The sequence below is a fragment of the Salmo salar genome, chromosome 10 (genome assembly GCF_965601325.2).
Source record: "Salmo salar chromosome 10, fSalSal1, whole genome shotgun sequence".
Classification (NCBI taxonomy): Eukaryota; Metazoa; Chordata; class Actinopteri; order Salmoniformes; family Salmonidae; genus Salmo; species Salmo salar.
In genome coordinates, this window is record NC_138300.1 from 53,547,606 (window position 1) to 53,573,380 (window position 25,775).

Genomic DNA, 25,775 nt, shown 5'->3' on the forward strand with positions numbered 1-25,775 from the left:
CATGGAATGATTAGGCCAACAGTGCCGCCTGTTGGTGGAATGAACAACTGCAATCTACCAAGACGCAAATAGCGAACAATTTAGATCATAATCTGGACCGTGTTAGTCAAAGTCAGCACTTTTTTATTGGGAGACTTATACCATGTGATCGATCTGGTTTAGGTTACATTTTAGACATAAATCCTTCGGATATTCTGTCATATAATATTATGTATAGTTCAGAAGATGACATGTGAAAATGTGTAAAGTCACATAGTAGGTCCTAGAACTTCCGACAATTATCGGGTTTGACAGATACAATTATTCAAGAAACACAATTATTCAAGAAACACGTTATTTAATTTAATTGTTTTTTTTTAAACAATCAAATAAAATAACTTTATCTTGGCTCCGTTTCAAAATCTCTGTTTTCTTTTTGATTCCAAAAGTCACTGCCGCAAAGTAAACAGATGTGGTAGGAGGAGAACAAGAGACATTTTTTCCACTTGACATTTACCCATCTTGCCGACAAAAAAAGTTTATTAAAAACTATTAAAATGGGAAAATGTACCTGGATTTTACTGTTAACTCATATTTTGCGCGCCGGTGGACAGATGATAGCGCTATCGCCGACACCTTGCAACGACAAAACTGTGGAGAAGCTTTCCAAATTGGCGCTCACCTACATCAATGAAGACAGAACCGAGGGGTATAAATTTGCCCTCAATAGAATATCCAACGTTCATCTTCACGCTCAGGTCAGTTTTCTGTCTATTATCAAAGAATGTTGCTGTCAGTTTATTTTAAATTCGGGAATCTATGTTTAAGAAAATCAACTACTAGACTAATGAGTGTTTGCTTGTTTGGGGCCTACGTGTACCCAAACTAATTGCGCATGGGCAGAAGAGTCTGGTGTAGTGTGGGTTTTATTCTAATACTATGTGACGAGATGCAGATCTGTTGTAACGTCAAAGTCAGATCAGATTCTTGTTTATCAGATTTTGGGATTAGTGGTATCATGAGACAAGGATTAATAAATGGGTTTATCTTGAAATGACACACACACACCTGGCATTCAGCCACTACATTATTCTCTTGAGTATGAGGCTGGCAAACCCATGGTGAATGAAGGGAAATGTAATGTTGGTCGTTTAATAATCTCAGCCTGGCCAAGAGAGAGGGAAAACACAGCCTCGTGTTGCTGAGTGTCTGAAGTCCATGATAATGTTCGTCTCTCTCAGGGTCCAGCTGGAAACGTCTACTACCTCCTTCTAGATGTGTTGGAGACCAAGTGTCATGTGAGGAGCCCTAAACCCTGGAAACGATGTGACGTCAGACCCTTCATGGAAACCGTATGTCACCCTGATACAGAAACTCATTCAAATTCAATACAAACTGTTTATCACGCACACACACACACACACACACACACACACACACACAGCAGTCGTTTTTTTCCCATTTCATAGTCATACCAACACGTACATTGTGCCAAGATGTACACTACAGTTGCTATTCCTGGATCTGAATCAGTGACTTTGTGTTCCTGTTTTGTCCTAATAAAACACACATAGCAGTTTTCACTACCTCTGTAGCCCAACGGCACCGGACGGGTTACTAATAAAACACTGTGGTGCAGAGTAGAGGTGTGACCCAAGGAACACTGTCATGGCCATCTGTAGACAGTGACCTCACCATTCAGCGAGTACTGTTCAGTATCAAACTGGTCTCTGCGCTAGTTTTTAAAACAGTTTTAATATACTCCAGAATTGCTGGACTAAGTTTTCCCTCAGATTGGATGCATTAGTTCAAGCAATAATGATTTTATTGACAATGATATTGTTTCCCTTGCAGCAAATCTCTGGGAACTGCAATACCACCATTCTCCACACAGCCAAGGGATACTCCTACCTGTACAGCTATGACTGCACACTGGTGCCTGGTACTGTAACTATACTGTACTCTCACTATTCTACACATCTAGATAGTCAATCCCAGCACTTGGCCTCAATGGGTGCTCAAGACACTCAAGACACTTTAAAACCCTTCAAGGGGTCACAAAAATCTGATCTTCTATGCAGGCCTTTGCAGAATATGTGCCTTGGCTGGACCAAATCCCCCCTCTCTCCTCTGTCCTCTGTCCCCCTTTCTCCTCCTTTCTCCTTTGCACTCTCCCCATTTGTCCTCTCCCCCTTTCTCCTCTGCCGTCTCCCCCTGCAGACCCTCCAGAGAAGCTGCAGCAGACATGTCCAGCCTGCCCCTTGCTGCTGCCCGTAGACAGCCCCAGGGCGGTGCACGCTGCTGGGCTGACCCTCTACAAGTTCAACACGCAGAGCACCCTGCCCTCCAGCCTGGCCCTGCAGAACCTTACCAGGGCCTCCGTACAGGTAGCGAGCCTGGCTGCTAACTTGCTCTTATAGATTATTTGATAAATTTATGTACATAAAACCATCTCATATTAGTGAGCGCAGTAGACATGTTAACGGTATGAGTGACTCTTTTCTGTCCTCGTCTATGTTCCCCCAGAGTGTGCCCGTGCCTGCTACCTTTGTGGAGTACACCGTGCAGGAGTGTCGCGAGGGCTATGTGGGCATGTGTGTGCCAACAGACAACAGCGGACACGTACGTATGTGTCAGAACCCATGGCAACATTTTATATCACAGTTGCCTTGCCAAAAGTGGAAGGGGGGATGGAATCGACGAGATAGAATAGAATGTCGAATACCACTGCAAACCATTGTGTTGTTTTTGCCTCAGTATATAACATTTTAAATGCAGTTGCCCCCTGCATACACCGTGTTGCAACCTTTCCCTTGCAGCCAGCTGGGTTTTGTAAGGGGGCGGTGTATGGAGCTATCGGCCAACCAGACGTGGATGTCTCTTGTGAAATATTCCATCCACAGGTATTGTCAATACGCCTACAGTATCTTTGTTTGTTTGGGCTTTTGCTTATCTGTTCAGTTCTGGGAATGAGACAGAGCACCTGGCACAAGAACTGTAAACTGCAGACAACTCAATGAGAGCAGAGAAAAATGGTGTCTGAAAGATTAGTGGAATCTGTGTGGGTAGCTGGACAGGTAGGATGACTGACAGTGAGGGTGAACAGGTGGCCACGGGTCAGGTGACAGAGGAATGGATGAGACTGAGGCAGGAATTCCTTTAACCATAAAGTGGTATATTTACTGAGTCGTCTGTGCTGCATAACAAAGGAAACAGAATAACGTGTATCCAATCAAATCCATCATCACAAAGATCTAATCATAACAATCATTCATTATTAACATCATTTAGGGAATTCAACAATCCAGTTCATTAGTAAGTCAATAGGAACCATCAGTGAGCAATTTAGGCTGGTAACTATTTATCATAAATCATGAAAGAATAATACAAACAGTGATCGGTTATTCAATCTATAAATCGCCATTAGTTGGATCAGAGCCGATCAGTTCAACAAACAATGACTTTCTTATTTCACCCCTTCAAGTGTCTTCATGTGTACACGTAATTTCATTACATTTTAACCATACCAATTGCATAATTGGCCTATTATGATCTGTAGGGCCGGGATCATTGACCATTCACATTACACAAAATGTTTGAAGCGTGCACTCCAAGCCGCGCTCCGCGATAATAACTCCAACAACAACTGATGGCCCACTCTCCCGATCGCAACAGATAGTTCAGATGAAAGTTCAGATGTAAGGGAACAGAGTCGGTGGACTTACGTGGATTCATGGACGTACAGAACTTCTGGATTAGACAGAGTGAAGGAAGAGAAAGCTGCGCGATCAGGCGATGGTGATTTACTCCTTTTATGGAGTGGAGATCTGTCGGACATTTCCACCTGACCTAATTAAAGCGCCCCTGGCCCAGCTGAGTAAGTGGCAATGAATTAAAGGATTATTCCACCAACTCCATGGGCTTTTTCTACAGCCACCCCGAAAATTGGTTAATTTCCACACTCCTCAAAAAAGGCTCATTGCTCCCCGTCCTCTGTCATCTCAGGGAGAGGAATTAGTCGGGCAACTGGCCGGATATATGTCCGGTTCTTTACCTGGATCTCCACCGATCTAACACGACCATCGGTCCCAGGCATGATCTTAGTGATACGGCCCACCGGCCAGGAGGCTCGAGGCAGCTGAGGGTCCACCATCATTACGACTTGGCCAGTTTCCAGGCTGGCCATTTCTCTCCGCCATTTCCCTCTGTGCTGTAGACTTGGTAGGTAATCCCGACTGAGTCGGGCCCAGAAATGGTCAGCCAAGTTCTGGCTGTGTCGCCACCGGCGCCTGCCAACGAGGTTGGTATCAGCATACATGGCTTGAGGAAGTGATGCATCTCGGCGTCCCATCAAGAGCATATTCGGTGTAACCGGATCGGGGTCAGCGATGTCTGCAGAGAGATATCCCAAGGGTTTGGAGTTCAGTATCCCTTCCACCTCTATCAGGACAGTCCGCAAGACAGTTTCCGTGACAGTTTGGTCCCCCAGTATGACTCGTAAGGCCATCTTTACAGATTTGATCTCTCGCTCCCATGTTCCTCCAAAATGAGGAGCTTCTGGAGGGTTAAATTTGAATGAGATTTGTTGGTCCATCAGCTGATCCTGGAGGCTGGGTTCCATGGTTTGGAAGGCTTCCTCTAACCTGGCTTCTCCTGCCTTGAAGTTTGTGCCTCTGTCAGCCAGGATCTCTTAGGGTTTCCCCCGTCGGGAGATAAACCGCCGTAGGGCCATGAGGAACGCTTCAGTATCCAAACTCTCCAGTAGGTCCAGGTGGACACATCTAGTGGTCAAACACTTGAATAGAATGCCCCAGCGCTTTTCCACTCGACGACCTAGCTTGATCATCAAGGGGCCAAAGCAATAGACTCCTGTTGACCAGAAGGGTGGTTTGAGGAGGCGCAAGCAAGCAGGGGTAAATCTGCCATTTTGGGCACCGTGGCTCTGGCCCGCCACCTCTGACATTCCACGCAGAAGTATTGGTGCTTACGAAGGGCTCCTCATCCTCCAAGTATCCAGTACTTCCGCCTCATCTCCCCATAGACTCTCTCTGGCCCTGGATGGAGAAGCCTCTCATCATAACTCTTGATGAGGAGCCTGGTACTAGGGTGTCTGGAGTCAAGTATAATTGGGCGGATAGCATCGGGATCCAAAACTTCTGCTTGGCGCAGCCTCCCTCCGACTCTGATCACTCCAAGGATTTGATCATATTCTGGGGCAAGAGAGAGAAGATGGCTGTCCTTAGCCACATCCCTACCGGCTTTCAGAGCTTTTAGCTCCTCAGGGAAGCTAACTGCTTGTGCATGCTGGAGGAGTAGTGTCTCTGCCGCGAGGGAGGTGGGTATGGAAGCCACCCCATCTGACACTGGTTTGTGGCGGTGATCAGATCCGGCAGGGTTTGGGATTGTGTCAGGTCAGGGAGAGCTGTTGTTGGTTCTGTAGAGATGCTGTAGCATTGGGCGGACTTCCTTAACTCATGAGCTTCAGTTGGTTGCGGAGGGGCTGCACGCCTGGGGGCTGTTGGCCACTCGTTCTCTGGTTGGGACAAGAATGGTGGCCCCAAACTCCAGCTATGGGGTTGAGCCAGTTCCTTAAGTGTTTTACCACGAGTAACGTCATCAGCAGGATTGTTTACGCTGTCAACATACCTCCAGTCTTGGACTTCTGTTAGGTCTTGGATTTCCGCAATGCGAGTTCTGACAAATACCTTATACCTGCAGGACTCCGACTTGAGCCAGGTCAATACAGTTGTTGAATCACTCCAGTAGATGACCCTTTGGATTGGCAAGGTGAGCTCGGCTCGCAAGGTCGATGCCAACTGGGCTCCGGAAAGGGCACCACTGAGTTCCAGCCTAGGCATTGACAACTGCTTCTTGGGTGCGACCCTGGACCTGGCCATGACGAAGGATACATGGCTGTGGCCTGCCTTATCCTCCACTCTTAGATAGGAAACCGCCCCATAAGCTCGCTCCGAAGCATCACAGAACACATGCAGTTCCAGACATGATCCCAGTTGGTCAGCACAGGGTGGTACATAACATCTTGGCATTTGGACTTGAGAGCTCCGATAACTCTGTTTCCCAACAGAGCCATTGTTCCACTAGGTCAGCCGAGTGGGTCGGTTCATCCCAGTCCCTCTTGGTCTGCCACAGGTTCTGGACTAAGACTTTGGCCCGGGTTGTGTATGGCAGAATATACCCAAGGGGATCGACTGGCAGGGGCCGATAGATGGTGCGCAGAGTGGTGGTTTCGGTACTCAAGTCGGAGCGGTGCTTGTACCCCAGGGTATCCGGTATGCAGCTCCATCTCAGTCCTAGAGTGGGCTCTTGTGGGTTAGCGCCAGACTGCGATAGCCATAGTTCACTGCTACTAGACCTGGCTTGTGGCGGGAGGTGCTGGATAACCTCCGCTCTGCTACTCGCCCACTGTCGGACCTCAATTCCCCCTTTGGACAGGAGATTCCTTACTTTATCAAGGAGTGCTTTCGCTTCAGCCGTGGATGGGACACTCTGTAAGCAGTTATCCATATAGAAGACATTTTCCACTAAATCCCATACTTCTGGGTCACTGTCTGGGTGCTCCCGTGCATGTCTCTGCAGAGCGTATATGGCACAGCAAGGACTGCAGGTGGTGCCAAATGGGAGTACTTGCCATTCATAGATTGTGGGCTCTGCGTCTCGTTCCATATCTCGCCATATGAACCGGAGCAGTGTAGTGTCGGAAGGCAGCAGACGAATCTGATGAAACATGGCTTTAATGTCTCCACTGATGGCTGTAGAGTGCTGCCAGAACCGGAGAAGGACACCGAGCAAGGAAGGACCTAAAGTTGGTCCGGGGAGTAGACAGTCATTCAGGCTTTGACCAGCAGCTTGGAATGAACAGTTGAAGACAAGTCTGTACTTCCTACCGTGTTGCTGGATAACATGGTGAGGGAGATACCCGGATTCGCTGAGTGCGTTTCCCTCTTCTTGAGCTGTCACTTTGGTGACATAGCCTGCCTTTACAAGGTTATGAATTTCTCGGTTATGAACTTCAGCAAGCTCAGGATTCTTCACCAGGCGTCGCTCCGTTCCACGCAATAGTGGGAGTACAGCCCGTGTCGTGGTTGCCAGAGGAGGATGGTTGGGCACCCGTAGCAGTGGGGTCGCGTACCTCCGAACGCCATCCATTTCAGTGGTGGTGGTGCACTTTTCCAGGAGGTCTAATGCATAGGAGTCTTGTTTAGAGCGAGTGACCTCCTGTAGCTTCCGGTTGGAGAAGGTGTCCATCTTCCATAGCATCTCAACATTCCGAAGGAGGTCAGTGGCTGGACAGAGGGATGGAGCTGGATTGCTTCTGGTGAAGAGGACTTGCTGTGACTGTACAGCTTGGGTGGAGAGAAGTAAATGGGCTGGACCTTGCACGGCCCAACCCAAGGATGTAGGGACAGCAACGGGCCCGCCTTCTGGTCCAGCTCGTATAGGCTCTGTCGGGGTGATGAGATGTAGGTGGTCTGACCCAAATAGGATAAGTGGCGCTACTCTGGCCAGGCTAGGAAGAGGCAATCCTCTGAGATGAGGATATTGTTTCTGTATAACACTTACCGGGCAGGAGTGCTCTGCGAGATTCAGGCATTGGTGATGGTATAGGCCACGTCCCTGTTTCCTGAAGGTGAAATGCTGAAGGTCACAGCAGAGCCTTTCATTTGGATAACATCATGTCGCACCGTTCTGAGATTAAGGGTCTCGGGGGTCCCCTCCAGGTTAAGCTGACGGGTGGCCGCCGGGAGAATGATTGTTCGTTCAGACCCATCATCTAGAACGGTGAATGTATCAATGCTTCTCCCTTCACTCCACAGAGTGACCTTGACCACCTTCAACATGACCCTTGGAGACCGGTTCTGCTGGTCGAGGTAGAGCTCCTTTACAGCTCCTACCATGAGCATACTCTGCTCTTTCTGTGCTTGGGGAATTACATCATGCAACACTGTGAGATGGATTTTCATACAGCGATTGCAGGGTTTCCTCAATGTGCAGGTCTCCGCCTTGTGGCTACGGGCACACTTGTAGCATCGCTCGCCTGAAGTGATCCAAGCCTTCAATTGAGGTTGAGTGAGCTTTTTTACCCTGGGGCATGAGCCAAGGAAGTGCCCCTTACTATTGCAATATGGGCAGTAAGGCTGAAATTTGATGTTCTTGCTCTTGAGAGGGGTCTTCTTCCTGGGTTCCTCCCCGGCTTCACTATTTAAGTACATAGTAGTGGGATTTGGCCTTTTCTGTCCCTCCTGGCGTTCAAACTCCTTCCTTCCCCCGTAGACTATGGCTGAGATTGTGGCCTGGTGAGCGATGCTCTTCGCCCTCACTTTCACCTGCAACCATGCGGCCAGGTCTCTGAGAGCATAGGTGCTTGTCGAGCCCTCCTTCAGGATGCCTTTGTTCAAACAATGTTCAATGAAACTGTCCCTGAGGGACGCTGGCAGCTTGCTAAGAAGCCTGTCCACGTGGGAGCCACATTTCAGCTCGTTCCCATCTTCTCCTTCAACGGATTGGAGCATCGAGGTCAGGGATTGGACAGCCAGGGAGAACTCTTGGAAGGCAGCATGGTCTCCCATTTTAATTGGAGACGTGTTCAGGATGTTGTTTAGTTCATTCTGGACTAGCTGGCGTGGCTCACCATATCTCGCTTTCAGGGACTGGAAAGCGGCAGTGTATGGTATTGCAGAGTGCATAAAGGATTGGGCCAGCTTGTATGCACTGGGAAACCGCAAGTGATCCATTAGTACTTGGTACTTGTAGCGTTCTAACAGATGACTGTGAATACCCAGTAGGTTCTCCAATGCCATTTCCAAAAGGACAAATTCACTCTCCTTTCCGCTCTCAAAGTATGGCAGTTTGGGTCTGGGATTTCCATAGGCTGAGGCTACTAGCAGTTTCATAATGTTGGCTCCCTCTTCTGGTTGCGTGAAGGATAAACCCGGGACTTCTGATGAGCCCACTGTGGCCTCATTGGGCCTGTCCCCTCTCGTCCCAGACCCTCTATTGGTGGCAGCCGGAATGACAGCCGGAATGGTTGATGGCTGAAACGTACAGCTGATCCATCACCACTTTGAGCTCTGGTGGGCTTGCCCTTGGATGTGGGAAACTCGACCACATAATCCTTAAGATAACCAGGTGCTTGCCTGGTTCTCCTGGTGCTACTGGTGGTTGAGGATGAAGCCTTTGTTACTTCAGGCTTAGCTCCTGGATCTTTTCTTTGTTCCAAGACCTTTCCCTCTGCTGCTCTCTCTTCCTTTCTCCTTCCTTCCAGTGGAGACAATTCCTCCTTCTCCCCCTTCATTTCCTTTTCACCCGTCTTTGGTTCCGTCATCATCCGGCTTGAAGGACCATTGAAAGATTAGTGGAATCTGTGTGGGTAGCTGGACAGGTAGGATGACTGACAGTGAGGGTGAACAGGTGGTCACGGGTCAGGTGACAGAGGAATGGATGAGACTGAGGCAGGAATTCCTTTAACCATAAAGTGGTATATTTACTGAGTAGTCTGTGCTGCATAACAAAGGAAACAGAATAACGTGTATCCAATCAAATCCATCATCACAAAGATCTAATCATAACAATCATTCATTATTAACATCATTTAGAGAATTCAACAATCCAGTTCATTAATAAGTCAATAGGAACCATCAGTGAGCAATTTAGGCTGGTAACTATTTATCATAAATCATGAAAGAATAATACAAACAGTGATCGGTTATTCAATCTATAAATCGCCATTAGTTGGATCAGAGCCGATCAGTTCAACAAACAATGACTTTCTTATTTCACCCCTTCAAGTGTCTTCATGTGTACATGTAATTTCATTACATTTTAACCATACCAATTGCATAATTGGCCTATTATGATCCGTAGGGCCGGGATCATTGACCATTCACATTACACAAAATGTTTGAAGCGTGCGCTCCAAGCCGCGCTCCGCGATAATAACTCCAACAACAACTGATGGCCCACTCTCCCGATCGCAACAGATAGTTCAGATTAAAGTTCAGGTGAAAGGGAACAGAGTCGGTGGACTTACGTGGATTCATACAGTGTCCAAACCCAAACTGTAATACAGCTTAGTTAAATCTGAGTTTGACTGAACTCATGATGAATCCTATATTATAAAATCATTTCCAAAATTGGCTGATGGGAGTTGTATTCTGTTGCATTGTACAGTGTTGTGTTGTTGTAATGTTTTGTTGTTTGTATTGCTGTGTTGTACTGTGTTGTATGTTGTGCTGTATTGTTCTGTGTTGCATTGTTATGTTGTACTGTTGTTTTGTGTTTTATTTTTGCAGGGTATTGTTGTGTTGTATTGTTTTATTGTGTTGTTGTAATGTTTTGTTGTTGTGTTATTGTGTTGTTTTGTTGTGTTGTATGTTGTGCTGTATTGTTCTGTGTTGCATTGTTATGTTGTACTGTTGTTTTGTATTGTTGTGTTGTACTGTGTATTGTTGTGTATTACTGTGTTGTATTGATGTGTTGTACTGTGTTGTGTTGTGTTGTGTTGTTCTGTGTGGTATGGTTGTGTATTACTGTGTTGTATTGTTGTGTATTACTGTGTTGTATTGATGTGTTGTGTTGTTCTGTGTGGTATGGTTGTGTATTACTGTGTTGTATTGATGTGTTGTACTGTGTTGTGTTGTGTGGTATGGTTGTGTTGTATTACCGTGTTGTTCTGTGTGGTATGGTTGTGTATTACTGTGTTGTGTTGTTGTGTGGTATTGTTGTGTTGTATTGTTGTGTATTATGGTTGTGTTGTTGTTGTACTGTGTTGTATTGTTGTGTTGTACTGTGTTTTTTGTGTTATATGGTTGTGTTGTATTGTGTTGTTGTGTTGTACTGTGAATCATTGTTGTGCTGTATTGTAGTGTTGTATTGTTGTGTTGTTATTTGTATTCTGGTGTTGTATTGTGGTATGGTTGTGATGTTGTGTTGTACTTTGTTGTATTGTTGTGTTGTACTGTGTTGTGTTGTTATTTGTATTATTGTGTTGTTATTTGTATTCTTGTATTGTGTTGTTGTATTGTACTGTGTTGCTTTGTTTTATTGTATTTTACCTTCTTCTCTAGGGCATTGATGTTTTCCATGACCTGACCCCTCCTCGACCCCCAACGATGCCTGAAGTCCCCATCTTTGTTCCCAATGTCCCCATTATCATCCCCTCCTACCCCACAGCGCCCCCTCCTCTTCTGGAGGAGCCCCAACCACAACCCGTTGACCCCAGTATCCTGGTTGACCCTACATGCATCTTCCCCAACCCCAACCCTTCGTCTTCCAGCGAGTCTTTGGAGTCTCAGGAGACTCCAGTCTCTCCAGGAGTTCCAGACTCTTCCTCCGAGGAGCTAGGTGCAGGTGTGGCTCGACCGCCCTTCAACTTCCGCTACCGGCCCCTGCGCAGACGGAGGCAGGCCCTGGTGACAGCCAAGCCCCCTCACACCCCTGTCTTTCTGGCTGAGTTCCCCAGCTCGCCCTCTCCCTTCCGCTCCTGCCCTGGTCCTTCTCGCTACACCACCGTGTGACCCAGACTAGAGCCTCCTTCAGTAGGGCACAACTCTGTGCAACGTTCATAAAGAAATGTATGACTTTTCTATCTGCAATGTTTGGTAGGTTGTATCCTCCTGAACGTATCTCGAGCATGACTTAAAGTTAGGAGACTGGTATAAATTGTAGAGTTTCATCCAAGTGCTTATCCTGCCTACGTTTGATATTTTATTTAGTTAATGACACCTCTTCTCTGAAAACATATTGGGACATTAGTCGTTATCTAGCCTGTAGCTTACATTTCAGAAGTTTCTTTGAGACTTTAGTTCAGACAATCTCATCTGATTTTAATAACAGCTAAATAAACTCTTACAATGTGATGAAAAGTGTTGACTGTTTGTATAATGGCTCTTTATCTCCCTGTTAGGTGACATGTTTTATTTCCCGGTCAAATCGCCAGTTGGCAACCCATCCCTTATGGGATTCATTGACACAAACATCACAATAATTCACTGGGATAATTCAGTGATAATTCTTCTTCCGGTGTTCTCTGCAGCGCGCATCGCATGAACAGTGAAAAAAAATACAAATAAAAAATACATTAAAGAAATAAGGTTATCCAAACAATAATTATAAAAAAAATATATATATATACATACACAACACAATCTCACACTCAATTCGTGCAAATATGTGCAAAAAGTATTTCAGCAGATTTTGCGCGTTTTTATGCGTAGTTTAATTCATGTGAAAAAATAAATAAAATAGTATGATGTTATTATAGCAATGCATGATGGGCACTGGTGTTCTACACTGCCTTTTTTTGTGTCCCACATTTATTTATTTATATATATATTTTAAAAAACATGTTAACCCAATATTGTTAATCAACCAGGTTGCCACTGAAATAATTATAATATAATAGTAGCCTTACGTTGTTTTTGTTTTTTATTAATGCCAATACTGTTTTCTATGCTTGTTTTCGCTTAATACTTTGGTATACTGGTGCACTTGTAGTAAGAAAGGCAATTTTTTCGTGTATTAGGCCTACACGGTTTTCTTCATAACACATTACACAATTTTAATCATAATCCATTTAATACAAGGCTCCACTTTTCGTGTGTATTACACCATTTCTTTCGTAACTCATTTTATACAAGGCTGTGTCGAATTTTATGAGGGTTGCCAGATTGGAGAAAAATACAGTTTATTTTTTATGGTATCGATTAAGGAATTTGATTGGGGAATGGGGATACATTTTTTATGATGGGAAATTATAATACACACCATAATATAAACACATATTTAACTAGGCAACTCAGTTAAGAACAAATTCTTATTTACAATGATGGCCTACCTCAGCCAAACCCGGCGCCGTCCTATGGGACTCCCAGTCAGAGCCGGATGTGTCACAGCCTGGATTCAAACCAGGGACTGTAGTGACGACTTGTGCACTGAGATGCAGTTCCTCAGACCGCTGCGCCACTCGGGAGCCCACACACTCCATTTGTTTATACTCATGTTACTGTATGGCCAACTCCTGATTTTTGTATGAATTATTTGTAATAAAATATGTGTATCTAGTTGTCATGTTTCAGTAACGACTAACATGGTTAAACTAGTCGTAAATCTCTGCTTGATTTAGCTTTTGGTATATTTGGCATTTTTGTACATATTCTCTATTTCCACTGAAGAAGTGGTGAGAAATGCTGTCTGAAGCCATTCGGCTACGAGTTTCACAGCCCTATAATAATGATATAAGTTCCATCAGCTTAAAAATGGTTTATTTACAACCTCTGGGGTATAAGATGTTGGGAATAGTGGTACAGGAGAGTCTAACATATAACCCCTAACTTGAGTTCAGTCTTCGCCAATGAGAACCAAGAGGGGCCTAGTTTCGTCCTTCATGACTGGGGATAGGCCTTGATTCTAGGCCGAAGGAAATCCTCCATCCATCTCATTAGATCAGAACAGGATGGATCAACAGTGATTCAGATTACTGGTTTACATCCTAAAAAAAGGTAGTTGTGTTTTGCTGCATTATTTGTCTACCCATACGATGTGGATCATTGTCAGGATATTAGATGTATAAGCTTCCGTAACAAAAGGAAAGCCCTAAAAATTGTCAAAGACTCCTGCCACCCCAGTCCATCCAATGGGGAATACTGAGGGGTGAGGAATGGGGAATACTGAGGGGTGAGGAATAGGGAATACTGAGGGGTGAGGAATGGGGAATACTGAGGGGTGAGGAATGGGGAATACTGAGGGGTGAGGGGGTGAGGAATGGGGAATACTGAGGGGTGAGGAATGGGGAATACTGAGGGGTGAGGAATGGGGAATACTGAGGAGTGGGGGATACTGTCTATCTCACTCCAAGAGTGAGAAGCTTAGCATAAATGAACAGTTATCATTAAACTATGTCGTCAACAAACATCTGTGTTGCATTCCTGCCTTTCTTTATCGCCAGGGCAGCATCAGCTCAGCCTCTCTGCTACCGCACGGCAAGTCTAGGTCCAAGAGGCTTTTAAACAGCTTCTACCCCCAAGCCATAAGACTCCTGAACATCTAATCAAATGGCTACCCAGACTATTTACATTGCCCCCCCCTTTTTACGCTGCTGCTACTCTCTTTATTATCTATGCATAGTCACTTTAATAACCCTACCTACATGTACATTTGACTCTGTACCGGTCCCCCTGTATATAGTCTCGCTATTGTTATTTTACTGCTGCTTTTTAATTTTTTGTTACTTTCATTTCTTGTTCTTTTTTTGTAGTTTTTTTTTCTTAAAACTGCATTGTTGGTTAAGGGCTTGTAAATAAGCATTTCACTGTAAGGTCTACCTACACCTGTTGTATTCGGCGCATGTGACTAATAAAGTTTGATTTGAACAGAACACCATGGTTGTAATAGCACTTGAAACAGGAAGTTTGTAGATGTGTACAATGTGTTTGTTTTGGGTCCACACTGGTAAATTAACTTATATAAATTAGACAGTCACAGAGGATTTTCTTTTGTCACACCCTGATCTGTTTCACCTGTCCTCGTTGTAAATATGTTTATCATTTTATTATAGGCAGTTGGTTATGGTTGCTTGTGTTTCATAATAGACAGGTCTCAGAAAACCTCAGACAGCCTCTAGTCTACTGCAACATATCTCACTTTCACAAGATTATCACTGCTGAGGCCTGATCCCATACCTTCACTGCAGTCATATGGGTTTGCCTTTCTTGCACTAACACTCACACTTGTCTTTTCTTACTAGCATTGACTTTGCTGATATCTGCTTTATTGAGGAAATGTTTTACTTACTATGACTGTGATATGTGGTTGTCTCACCTAGCTACCTTAAGCTACTAACTGTAAATTGTTATTGATAAGAGCGTCTGCTAAATTACTCAACTTTAGAATGTAATGGAGGTTCCCCTCTGCCGTGTCGTGTTTCCACAGGCTGATTGAAATGAGGTTTTATCAACACGGGTTAAGAGGCTGAGCTGATGCTGCCCTGGCGATAAAGAAAGGCAGGAATGCAACACAGATGTTTGTTGACGACATAGTTTAATGATAACTGTTAATTTATGCTAAGCTTCTCACTCTTGGAGTGAGATAGACAGTATCCCCCACTCCTCAGTATTCCCCATTCCTCACCCCTCAGTATTCCCCATTCCTCACCCCTCAGTATTCCCCATTCCTCACCCCCTCACCCCTCAGTATTCCCCATTCCTCACCCCTCAGTATTCCCCATTCCTCACCCCTCAGTATTCCCTATTCCTCACCCCTCAGTATTCCCCATTCCTCACCCCTCAGTATTCCCCATTCCTCATCCATCAGTATTCCCTATTCTTCATCCCTGAGAATTCCCTATTCTTCATCCCTCAATATTCCGCATTCATCATCCCTCAGTATTCCCCGTTCCTCTTCCCTTAATGTTACCCATTACTCATCCCTCAGTATTCCCAATTCCTTATCCCTCAGTATTCCCCGTTCCTCTTCCCTTAATGTTACCCATTCCTCATCCCTCAGTATTCCCCATCCCTCAATATTTTCCATTACTCAGCCCTCAGTATTCCCCATTCCTCATCACTCAGTATTCCCCATTCCTCACCCGTCAATATTCTTCATCCCTCAATATTCCCTGTTCCTCAATATTCTTCATCCCTACATATTCCCCATTCCTCATTCCTAAATATTCCTAATTCCTCAGAATTTCCCAATCCTTATCACTTAGTATTTCACATTCTTCATCCCTCAATATTCCTCATTACTCATCCCTCAGTTTTCCCCATTCCTCAGTATTCCCCATTCTTCATCCCTAAGAATTCCTCATCCCTCAGTATTCCCCATTCCCCTTCCCTCAGTATTCCCCATTCCTCATCCCTCAGTATTCCCCATTCTTCATCCCTAAGTATTCCTCATCCCTCAGTATTCCCCATTCCTCATCCCTCAGTATTCACCATTCTTCATCCCTAAGTATTCCTCATCCCTCAGTATTGCCCATTCCTCTTCCCTCAGTATTGCCCATTCCTCTTCCCTCAGTATTCCCCATTTCTCTTCCCTCAGTATTCCCCATTCCTCATCCCCCGTATTCCCCATTCCTCATCCCTCAGTATTCCCCATTCCTCATCCCTCAGTATTCCCCATTCCCCAGTATTCCCCATCCCTCAGTATTCCCCATCCCTCAGTATTCCCCATTCCTCAGTATTCCCCATTCCCCAGTATTCCCCATACCCCTCCCTCAGCATACTAACTTCTTATACTCAAAGGCTAACAGCTTTGTAACTCTGATCCTACCTGTTTGGCCCTGTCCGGGGGTTTCATCGGATGGGGCCACAGTTTCTCCTGACCCCTCCTGTCTCAGCCTCCAGTATTTATGCTGCAGTAGTTTATGTGTCTGGGGGCAAGTGTCAGTCTATCACATCAGGAATATTTCTCGTCTTTTCCGGTGTCCCGTGTGAATTTAAATATGCTCTCTCTAATTCTCTCTCGGAGGACCTGAGCCCTAGGACCATGCCTCAGGACTACCTGGCTTGATGACTCCTTGCTGTCCCCAGTCCACCTGGCCGTGCTGCTGCTCCAGTTCCAACTGTTCTGCCTGCGGCTATGGAACCCTGATCTGTTCACCGGACGTGCTACCTGTCCCAGACCTGCTGTCCCAGACCTGCTGGAACCCTGCTGACCTGTTCACCGGACGTGCTACCTCTCCCAGACCTGCTGTTTCCAACTCTCTAGAGACAGCAGGAGCGGTAGAGATACTCTCAAAGATCGGCTATGAAAAAGCCAACTGACACTTACTCTTGTGTTACTGACTTGTTGCACCCTCGACAACTACTATGATTATTATTTCACCATGCTGGTCATTTATGAACATTTGAACATCTTGGCCATGTGCTGTTATAATCTCCACCCCGCACAGCCAGAAGAGGACTGGCCACCCATCATAGCCTGGTTCCTCTCTAGGTTTCTTCCTAGGTTTTGGCCTTTCTAGGGAGTTTTTCCTAGCTACTGTGCTTCTACACCTGCATTGCTTGGTGTTTGGGGTTTTAGGCTGGGTTTCTGTACAGCACTTTGAGATATCAGCTGATGTAAGAAGGGCTTTATAAATACATTTGATTTGATTTGATAGGTGTATGACTCCAGAAACTTTACATTGAAAAGGGTCCTTTCATTCACCCAAACAGGCAGTGCCTTTTCTCGATACATCCCCAGTCCGAGCTTTCTGAATCTGTCTGAATCCCTGGTTCAGATATTCCAGAGCTGGCTAAATCGCTGTTCCATCAGGCTCAGTGAAGTCAGTGGGGAATCTACGGGAGGAACAGGAGAGGGAGTAACTCATAGAAATCCAAAATATATTAGCAGACCGTTTACAACATCTTAAAAATGTACAACATCTCTGCTTAGATGAAGCCTGGGTTTCAGAAGCTTCATTTCACACAAACTCTTTTGATAAGGTGTCCCCCAAATGGCACCCTATTCCCTTTAGATTGCACTACCTTTTGACATTCTCTGTTGTACTTTATTGATTCCTGTCAGTGACACTCCGGACACAGTCCTCTGTGTCCCACAGAACGTTAAAAGATCAAAGATCAAAGCACATCTCAGCAAATAACTACTGGACGGGTAGCAGAGAGATTAGTTTATCGCTGTGGTGATTGGAGGGTTGAAATGGTCCAATGATTTCAGACGCTCCACATGTCGCTTTCTCTCAAGTTAATAATTGATGTCTCCTGGGTGAACTCTCTCGGGCTAATCACAGCATCAGTCAGAGACATAAATATACTGTATGTATTGTATAACATTCATTCTTACCGTAGGATAGATGGCTCACCCTCTGTTCGGTCACTACAAAGCTGACACACACACAAAAAAGCCTAGAGTACAAAGTTCACATTGTTGGCATTGGATTTTCTAATATACAACCATCTGTAAACCCTTAAAAAAGATATTAGAAGTTTGACGAAAAATGACAAAAGTGACACATATTGACAAAAGTAAATATGTGACAAAACATATTCCCAGCATTTTGAGTGATCAATTTCGCAACACTGTCAATGACACAAACTTGCCCAGAAACCTGTTGTCCTCTGTTTACTTTGCATTGACTTTGGCAGCATGCAGAAAGCAGTCTGAGCCTATACTCTTGTTATCTCCCTCCTGTTACGGTTAACCATACAGACCGTAGTTTGTATAAATAAGTGCCTCAGGCTGCCGTGCCCCATTATTCAATGTGCGCTACTATGAGGGGACTGGTTATTCTATCCGTCCTGACAGTGTGTGCACTGAACTGTGCCAGTGTGCCAACGCGGGACACCAGTGGACGCCACTGGAGCTGCGATGAGAACGAAAAAGAGCCAGGGGCGAGGTTGGCCATGCTCAGCATCAACAACAAACATTTCCATGGATACAAGTTCCAGCTCAGTAACATAACCTCCAGCACAGTGGAGAAGGTGGGTGCAGGAGGAAGGGGGGGGGGCTGCAAAAGGGTGTAGGGGTCAGGGGTTGATGGTGGGGGCTGTAAAGGAGTGTAGGGGTCAGGGGTTGATGGGGGGGCTGTAAAAGGGTGTAGGGGTCAGGGGTTGATGGGGGGCTTACATGGTGTTTGTTGGGATTGTGGTATCTTTAGACTGGACTGCATCTCAGTACTCTCAGGGGGTTTCCTTTATTAGTTGCCATTCCTTTTTCTGCACTGTGCATCAGACACACTTCAGACCACTGGGACGCCGTCATTGGTATGGGGGCATTTTGGAATGAGAGAAAGATAGGCCTCGTACAGTAGTTTATCTTATTTCTCTTCTCTCAGAACTTGTTGATCTTGATGAAAGTGTGTGAAGAGATGACGAATGAGCTCTTTTTGTCACTAATTTCATGTTCCAAAAGTTTTAAGATGAAAAGACCTCTCTCTCTACTTTCTTCTCCAATTCTTATTTCAGTGTTTTCTCTCCTTCCTAGACATATGGTAACAAGAGTAAGGGAGGAAACAGTATAGTCAACGTATTTTCACTGTGTAACTCGCTCTCTCCATCTCCGCTCTACCCTCTCTCCATGTCTCCTCTACCCTCTCTCCATGTCTCCTCTACCCTCTCTCCATGTCTCCTCTACCCTCTCTCCATGTCTCCTCTACCCTCTCTTCATCTCTCCTCTACCCTCTCTCCATGTCTCCTCTACCCTCTCTCCATGTCTCCTCTACCCTCTCTCCATGTCTCCTCTACCCTCTCTTCATCTCTCCTCTACCCTCTCTTCATCTCTCCTCTACCCTCTCTCCATGTCTCCTCTACCCTCTCATCTCTCCTTTATTCTCTCTCCATCTCCGCTCTACCCTCTCTTCATCTCTCCTTTATTCTCTCTCCATGTATCCTCTACCCTCTCTTCATCTCTCCTTTATTCTCTCTCCATGTCTCCTCTACCCTCTCTTCATCTCTCCTTTATTCTCTCTCCATCTCCGCTCTACCCTCTCTTCATCTCTCCTTTATTCTCTCTCCATCTCCGCTCTACCCTCTCTTCATCTCTCCTTTATTCTCTCTCCATCTCCGCTCTACCCTCTCTTCATCTCTCCTTTATTCTCTGTCCATGTCTCCTCTACCCTCTCTTCATCTCTCCTTTATTCTCTCTCCATGTCTCCTCTACCCTCTCTTCATCTCTCCTCTACCCTCTCTCCATCTCTCCTCTACCCTCTCTCCATGTCTCCTTTATTCTCTCTCCATCTCTCCTCTACCCTCTCTCCATGTCTCCTTTATTCTCTCTCCATCTCCGCTCTACCCTCTCTCCATCTCTCATCTACCCTCTCTCCATGTCTCCTCTACCCTCTCTCCATCTCTCCTTTATTCTCTCTCCATCTCTCCTCTACCCTCTCTCCATCTCTCCTCTATCCTCTCTCCATCTCTCCTCTACACTCTCTCCATCTCTCATCTACCCTCTCTCCATGTCTCCTCTACCCTCTCTCCATCTCTCCTTTATTCTCTCTCCATCTCTCCTCTACCCTCTCTCCATCTCTCATCTACCCTCTCTCCATGTCTCCTCTACCCTCTCTCCATCTCTCCTTTATTCTCTCTCCATCTCTCCTCTACCCTCTCTCCATCTCTCCTCTACCCTCTCTTCATCTCTCCTTTATTCTCTCTCCATCTCTCCTCTACCCTCTCTCCATCTCTCCTCTATCCATCTCTCCTCTACCCTCTCTCCATCTCCGCTCTACCCTCTCTCCATGTCTCCTCTACCCTCTCTTCATCTCTCCTTTATTCTCTCTCCATCTCTCCTCTACCCTCTCTCCATCTCTCCTCCATCCTCTCTCCATCTCTCCTCTACCCTCTCTCCATCTCTCCATCTCTCCTCCATCCTCTCTCCATCTCTCCTCTACCCTCTCTCCATCTCTCCTCCATCCTCTCTCCATCTCTCCTCTACCCTCTCTCCATCTCTCCTTTATTCTCTCTCCATCTCCGCTCTACCCTCTCTCCATCTCTCATCTACCCTCTCTCCATGTCTCCTCTACCCTCTCTTCATCTCTCCTTTATTCTCTCTCCATCTCCGCTCTACCCTCTCTCCATCTCTCCTCTATCCTCTCTCCATCTCTCCTCTACCCTCTCTCCATCTCTCCTTTATTCTCTCTCCATCTCCGCTCTACCCTCTCTCCATCTCTCATCTACCCTCTCTCCATGTCTCCTCTACCCTCTCTTCATCTCTCCTTTATTCTCTCTCCATCTCTCCTCTACCCTCTCTCCATCTCTCCTCTATCCTCTCTCCATCTCTCCTCTACACTCTCTCCATGTCTCATCTACCCTCTCTTCATCTCTCCTTTATTCTCTCTCCATCTCTCCTCTACCCTCTCTCCATCTCTCCTCTACCCTCTCTCCATGTCTCCTCTACCCTCTCTTCATCTCTCCTTTATTCTCTCTCCATCTCTCCTCTACCCTCTCTCCATGTCTCCTCCACCCTGTCTTCATCTCTCCTTTATTCTCTCTCCATCTCTCCTCTACCCTCTCTCCATCTCTCCTCTACCCTCTCTCCATCTCTCCTCTATCCTCTCTCCATCGCTCCTCTACCCTCTCTCCATCTCCGCTCTACCCTCTCTCCATCTCTCCTCTACCCTCTCTCCTCTACACTCTCTCCATCTCTCCTCTATCATCTCTCCTCTACCCTCTCTCCATGTCTCCTCTACCCTCTCTCCATCTCTCCTCTACCCTCTCTCCATCTCTCCTCTACCTTCTCTCCATCTCTCCTCTACCCTCTCTTCATCTCTCCTCTACCCTCTCTCCATCTCTCCTCTACCCTCTCTCCATCTCTCCTCTACACTCTCTCCATCTCTCCTCTACACTCTCTCCATCTCTCCTCTACACTCTCTCCATCTCTCCTCTATTCTCTCTCCATCTCTCCTCTACACTCTCCTCTACACTCTCTCCATCTCTCCTCTACACTCTCTCCATCTCTCCTCTATTCTCTCTCCATCTCTCCTCTATCCTCTCTCCATCTCTCCTCTACCCTCTCTCCATCTCTCCTCTATTCTCTCTCCATCTCTCCTCTATCCTCTCTCCATCTCTCCTCTACCCTCTCTCCATCTCTCCTCTATCCTCTCTCCATCTCTCCTCTACATCTCTCCTCTACCTTCTCTCCATCTCTCCTCTACCCTCTCTCCATCTCTCCTCTACCCTCTCTCCATCTCTCCTCTACCCTCTCTCCATGTCTCCTCTACCCTCTCTCCATGTCTCCTCTACCTTCTCTCCATCTCTCCTCTACCTTCTCTCCATCTCTCCTCTACCTTCTCTCCATCTCTCCTCTACATCTCTCCTCTACCCTCTCTTCATCTCTCCTCTACCCTCTCTCTATTGCAGGGTCAATCTGACTGTAAATTGCACCTGGAACTGGACCTCCAGGAAACAACCTGTCACATCATCAACCCAAAATCTTTTGAAGAGTGTGACATCCGTAAATATTATGAAACGGTAAGCCACTACACAATAATGTCCAACCGGACGTTTAATAATATTAGTGGTACATGCCAGTCCTGTAGAGAGAGACACCTGTAGTGGTACATGCCAGTCCTGTAGAGAGAGACACCTGTAGTGGTACATGCCAGTCCTGTAGAGAGAGACACCTGTAGTGGTACATGCCAGTCCTGTAGAGAGAGACACCTGTAGTGGTACATGCCAGTCCTGTAGAGAGAGACACCTGTAGTGGTACATGCCAGTCCTGTAGAGAGAGACACCTGTAGTGGTACATGCCAGTCCTGTAGAGAGAGACACCTGTAGTGGTACATGCCAGTCCTGTAGAGAGAGACACCTGTAGTGGTACATGCCAGTCCTGTAGAAAGAGGCACCTGTAGTGGTACATGCCAGTCCTGTAGAGAAAGACACCTGTAGTGGTACATGCCCGTCCTGTAGAGGTACATGCCAGTCCTGTAGAGAGAGACACCTGTAGTGGTACATGCCAGTCCTGTAGAGAAAGACACCTGTAGTGGTACATGCCAGTCCTGTAGAGAGAGACACCTGTAGTGGTACATGCCAGTCCTGTAGAGAGAGACACCTGTAGTGGTACATGCCAGTCCTGTAGAGAGACACCTGTAGTGGTACATGCCAGTCCTGTAGAGAGAGACACCTGTAGTGGTACATGCCCGTCCTGTTGAGAGAGGCACCTGTAGTGGTACATGCCAGTCCTGTAGAGAGAGACACCTGTAGTGGTACATGCCAGTCCTGTAGAGAGAGACACCTGTAGTGGTACATGCCAGTCCTGTAGAGAGAGACACCTGTAGTGGTACATGCCAATCCTGTAGAGAGAGACACCTGTAGTGGTACATGCCAATCCTGTAGAGAGAGGCACCTGTAGAAACAGATGACTAAGCAGAAATGTATATTGTGTTTCCCTCATGCAGCAAGTGAATGCCCACTGCAATGTGACCCTGAGCATCACAGAAGGCATTACAGAGGTCTCTAAACACTCCTGCAACACTGAACCAGGTATCTAACGTTACCCTAGTCTACAGCAGCGCACGCCACCAAAAAACACAGTACATGTGTCCTTTTTTTATACGCAGTACAGTAAGTGAGTAAGTCTACCGAGAAAAATGGTTGTGTGCATTTTTTAATCAAATTTAATTTGATTTGATGAAGTTTCTCCTGAGAAGATCGTCAGAATGTGTCCGGACTGCCCCACTCTGCTGCCCCTGCATAGCCCCGAGGGCCTAGAGAGTGTGAAGGCAGGCCTCAGGCAGTTCAACATGGACCATAACTACACCTCCTACTTCAAACTGATGGAAGTAGGGAGGATAACATCTGGGGTATGGTGATGTATTAGGATTCTCTCCCTGTACTTCTCTGGGTACACAATCCAAGTCCTATCTAGTCAAAACCGATCACTGTTTCAGGGATAAGTCTGAAATTATGTAACACACTGCTTAGAGTGTTCAAGGAATCCTACCACTGCCAACAGTGTAACATGCTATTTGGAGTGTTTGTTTGGGAAATCAAGTAGGTCTCCCCTGTCTGTCTAAACCTGTACAGATGTAGGATCCTAATTTGAGCCAGTTTGCTACAGCAGGAAAATAATCCTGCAGCAACAGAAAATGTAAATTATTATGTAGATTATAATGAATGGACATTTTTGTAGAAAAATTAAGTCTGAAATTTCAAAGTGGAAATTACAAACTTCAAATGCCTTTTTAAACCTCAAATACACTACCAGTTTTACATTTCCAGTTCTCCTGCAATAAAGTGATCAAATGAAGATCCTACATCTGTAAGTCATGTCTCTCTCCCTTTCCTAGTACATGATGATGACTGGAATGTACTACAACGCTGAGTTGGCCATCGTGGAGACTGAGTGTAATGCCAAGAGCAGGATAGATACACAGGCCTGCAAGCCACTGTGCCCCGATAAAGCTGTAAGGCAACTAGCTACCCTCCTCCTCATCGTACTCATACTCATCATACTCACTCCTCACGTATTACCATCATCATACTCTGGTCTCCTGTCTCCGCTCTGTCTCTGACTTTGGTCTCTGTCTCTGTCTCCGGTCTCGGTCTCTGACTTTGGTCTCTGTCTCGGGTCTCTGTCTCTGGCCTCTGTCTCTGACTTTGGTAACGGGTCTCTGTCTCTGGTCTCTGTCTCTGACTTTGGTAACGGGTCTCTGTCTCTGGTCTCTGTCTCTGACTTTGGTAACGGGTCTCGGTCTCTGACTTTGGTAACGGGTCTCGGTCTCTGACTTTGGTCTCTGTCTCGGGTCTCTGGCCTCTGTCTCTGACTTTGGTAACGGGTCTCTGTCTCTGGCCTCAGGTCTCTGTCTCTGACTTTGGTAACGGGTCTCTGTCTCCGGTCTCGGGTCTCTGGTCTCTGACTTTGGTAACGGGTCTCTGTCTCCGGTCTCGGGTCTCTGGTCTCTGACTTTGGTAACGGGTCTCTGTCTCCGGTCTCGGGTCTCTGTCTCTGACTTTGGTCTCTGTCTGCTGTCTCTCTCTTTCTCTAGCGCCATGGGCTCTGTAAATCCACACTGCTGGGGAATGGCCAGGTGGATGTCGACTGTGAGATCTATGAAGCTCTTGTAAGCCACTTTTAACACTCACATAAATACATCCCGAAAATATATAATTACAAAATATGGTGCCAGCCCTTCTCTAACGTCTGTCAATTCAAACTTGGTTCCTTTTGTTGTTTCCATGGCAGAACGCCAGTTCTCCCCGTACCCCTGGAAGGGAGTGTGGACACCCACCACACCGCTCCGGACACCACATCCATCCTGGCATCAAACATCACCTCCCTCCCTGGGTACAGAAGCCAGGCAAACCAGGCCCACTACCAGGTTTCCCAGAACGCCCTGGTGGCCCACCTCCAGGCGACGAAGTTCCACCCCCTGGTCCCCATAACCCACCCCCTGGTCCCCATGGAGAGTTCCCCTTCCCCCACTGCCACGGCTTTGTGAAAATCCCCCCCTCTATCCACCCTCTTTGCCCCTTCCCACCCCCCCATCACCCCCACCCATATCCTCGCCCCCATGGCCATGGGCCACCCCCAAGGCACTCTCTACCACCCCACCCTACACACGTTCTGGGCGAGGGTCATCCCCCACATGTCAAGGCATAATGTCAGTATTCCGATAACATTTCTAAATGGAGGATGGCTGAAATCAGGTTGACGTACACATATTCATAAGTAGTTTTGCCACCATGGTTGAAATAATGCCAATAATAAGTACAGTAACTATGTACTTTACTGCAAATTAAATGATCTGTTGTCTTTTCTGGCTTCTACTGCAGTCATGGCATTTCAGCTACGGATTCTCTCTGTTAAAACCAGCTTGAGTCTGTGACATTCTTGGATGACATTTTTTTTATTTTTTATTAATAAACTACTTAGTGACACTAATGTACTGTACTTGATGATACCAATGTACTGAGATATTTATGACTAACTAGAGGACAAGCACAGGCACAGGCACACACACACACACACACACACACACACACACACACACACTAATAAGCTGTTATACCAAGTCCATTAAGGTCATAGTTAGCTTAACCACTGTGGGTCAAAGTAACGGCTCAGTACAATGACACACGGCACATGGCCTTGTTCGTGGGGTAAGCACTATGCTAACATGACATGGAGAAGTTAAGTCACTCCCGTATCTCTAGAAATCAATCAAGTTTATGCATGAAAAGCAATTATCCAGATATGTAACTATCATTTAATCCTCTTGTTTTCGATTGGTGGATCCACTTTCAGCATAGCAAGCTAAAGAACCTCTGAAAATCCTTCTTTATTTAACAAATGAGAGACATATCAGTGTTTGGTAGTAGTGAATGACATGTAGTTCAACTAGT

At 46.1% G+C, this 25,775-nt stretch overlaps 2 protein-coding genes across 2 annotated transcripts; both read left to right on the plus strand.

The window, feature by feature from the left end:
• Positions 1–427: 427 nt before the first annotated feature.
• si:ch211-262h13.5 (CY domain-containing protein) lies at positions 428–11,861 on the plus strand. The gene is made up of 7 exons (XM_014123618.3): positions 428–737; positions 1,221–1,331; positions 1,834–1,921; positions 2,200–2,366; positions 2,506–2,601; positions 2,799–2,882; positions 11,064–11,861. The coding sequence occupies exons 1-7, from the start codon at positions 537–539 to the stop codon at positions 11,511–11,513; spliced, it is 1,197 nt and encodes a 398-aa protein (XP_013979093.1). The 5' UTR covers positions 428–536; the 3' UTR covers positions 11,514–11,861.
• Positions 11,862–18,172: 6,311 nt separating this feature from the next.
• Positions 18,173–25,310, plus strand: ahsgb (alpha 2-HS glycoprotein b). Its single transcript, XM_014123620.3, has 7 exons — positions 18,173–18,419; positions 21,792–21,902; positions 22,829–22,913; positions 23,067–23,233; positions 23,720–23,836; positions 24,419–24,493; positions 24,616–25,310. Exons 1-7 carry the CDS (start codon positions 18,198–18,200, stop codon positions 25,030–25,032), a joined length of 1,194 nt encoding a protein of 397 aa, XP_013979095.1. The 5' UTR covers positions 18,173–18,197; the 3' UTR covers positions 25,033–25,310.
• The last annotated feature ends 465 nt before the right edge of the window (positions 25,311–25,775 follow it).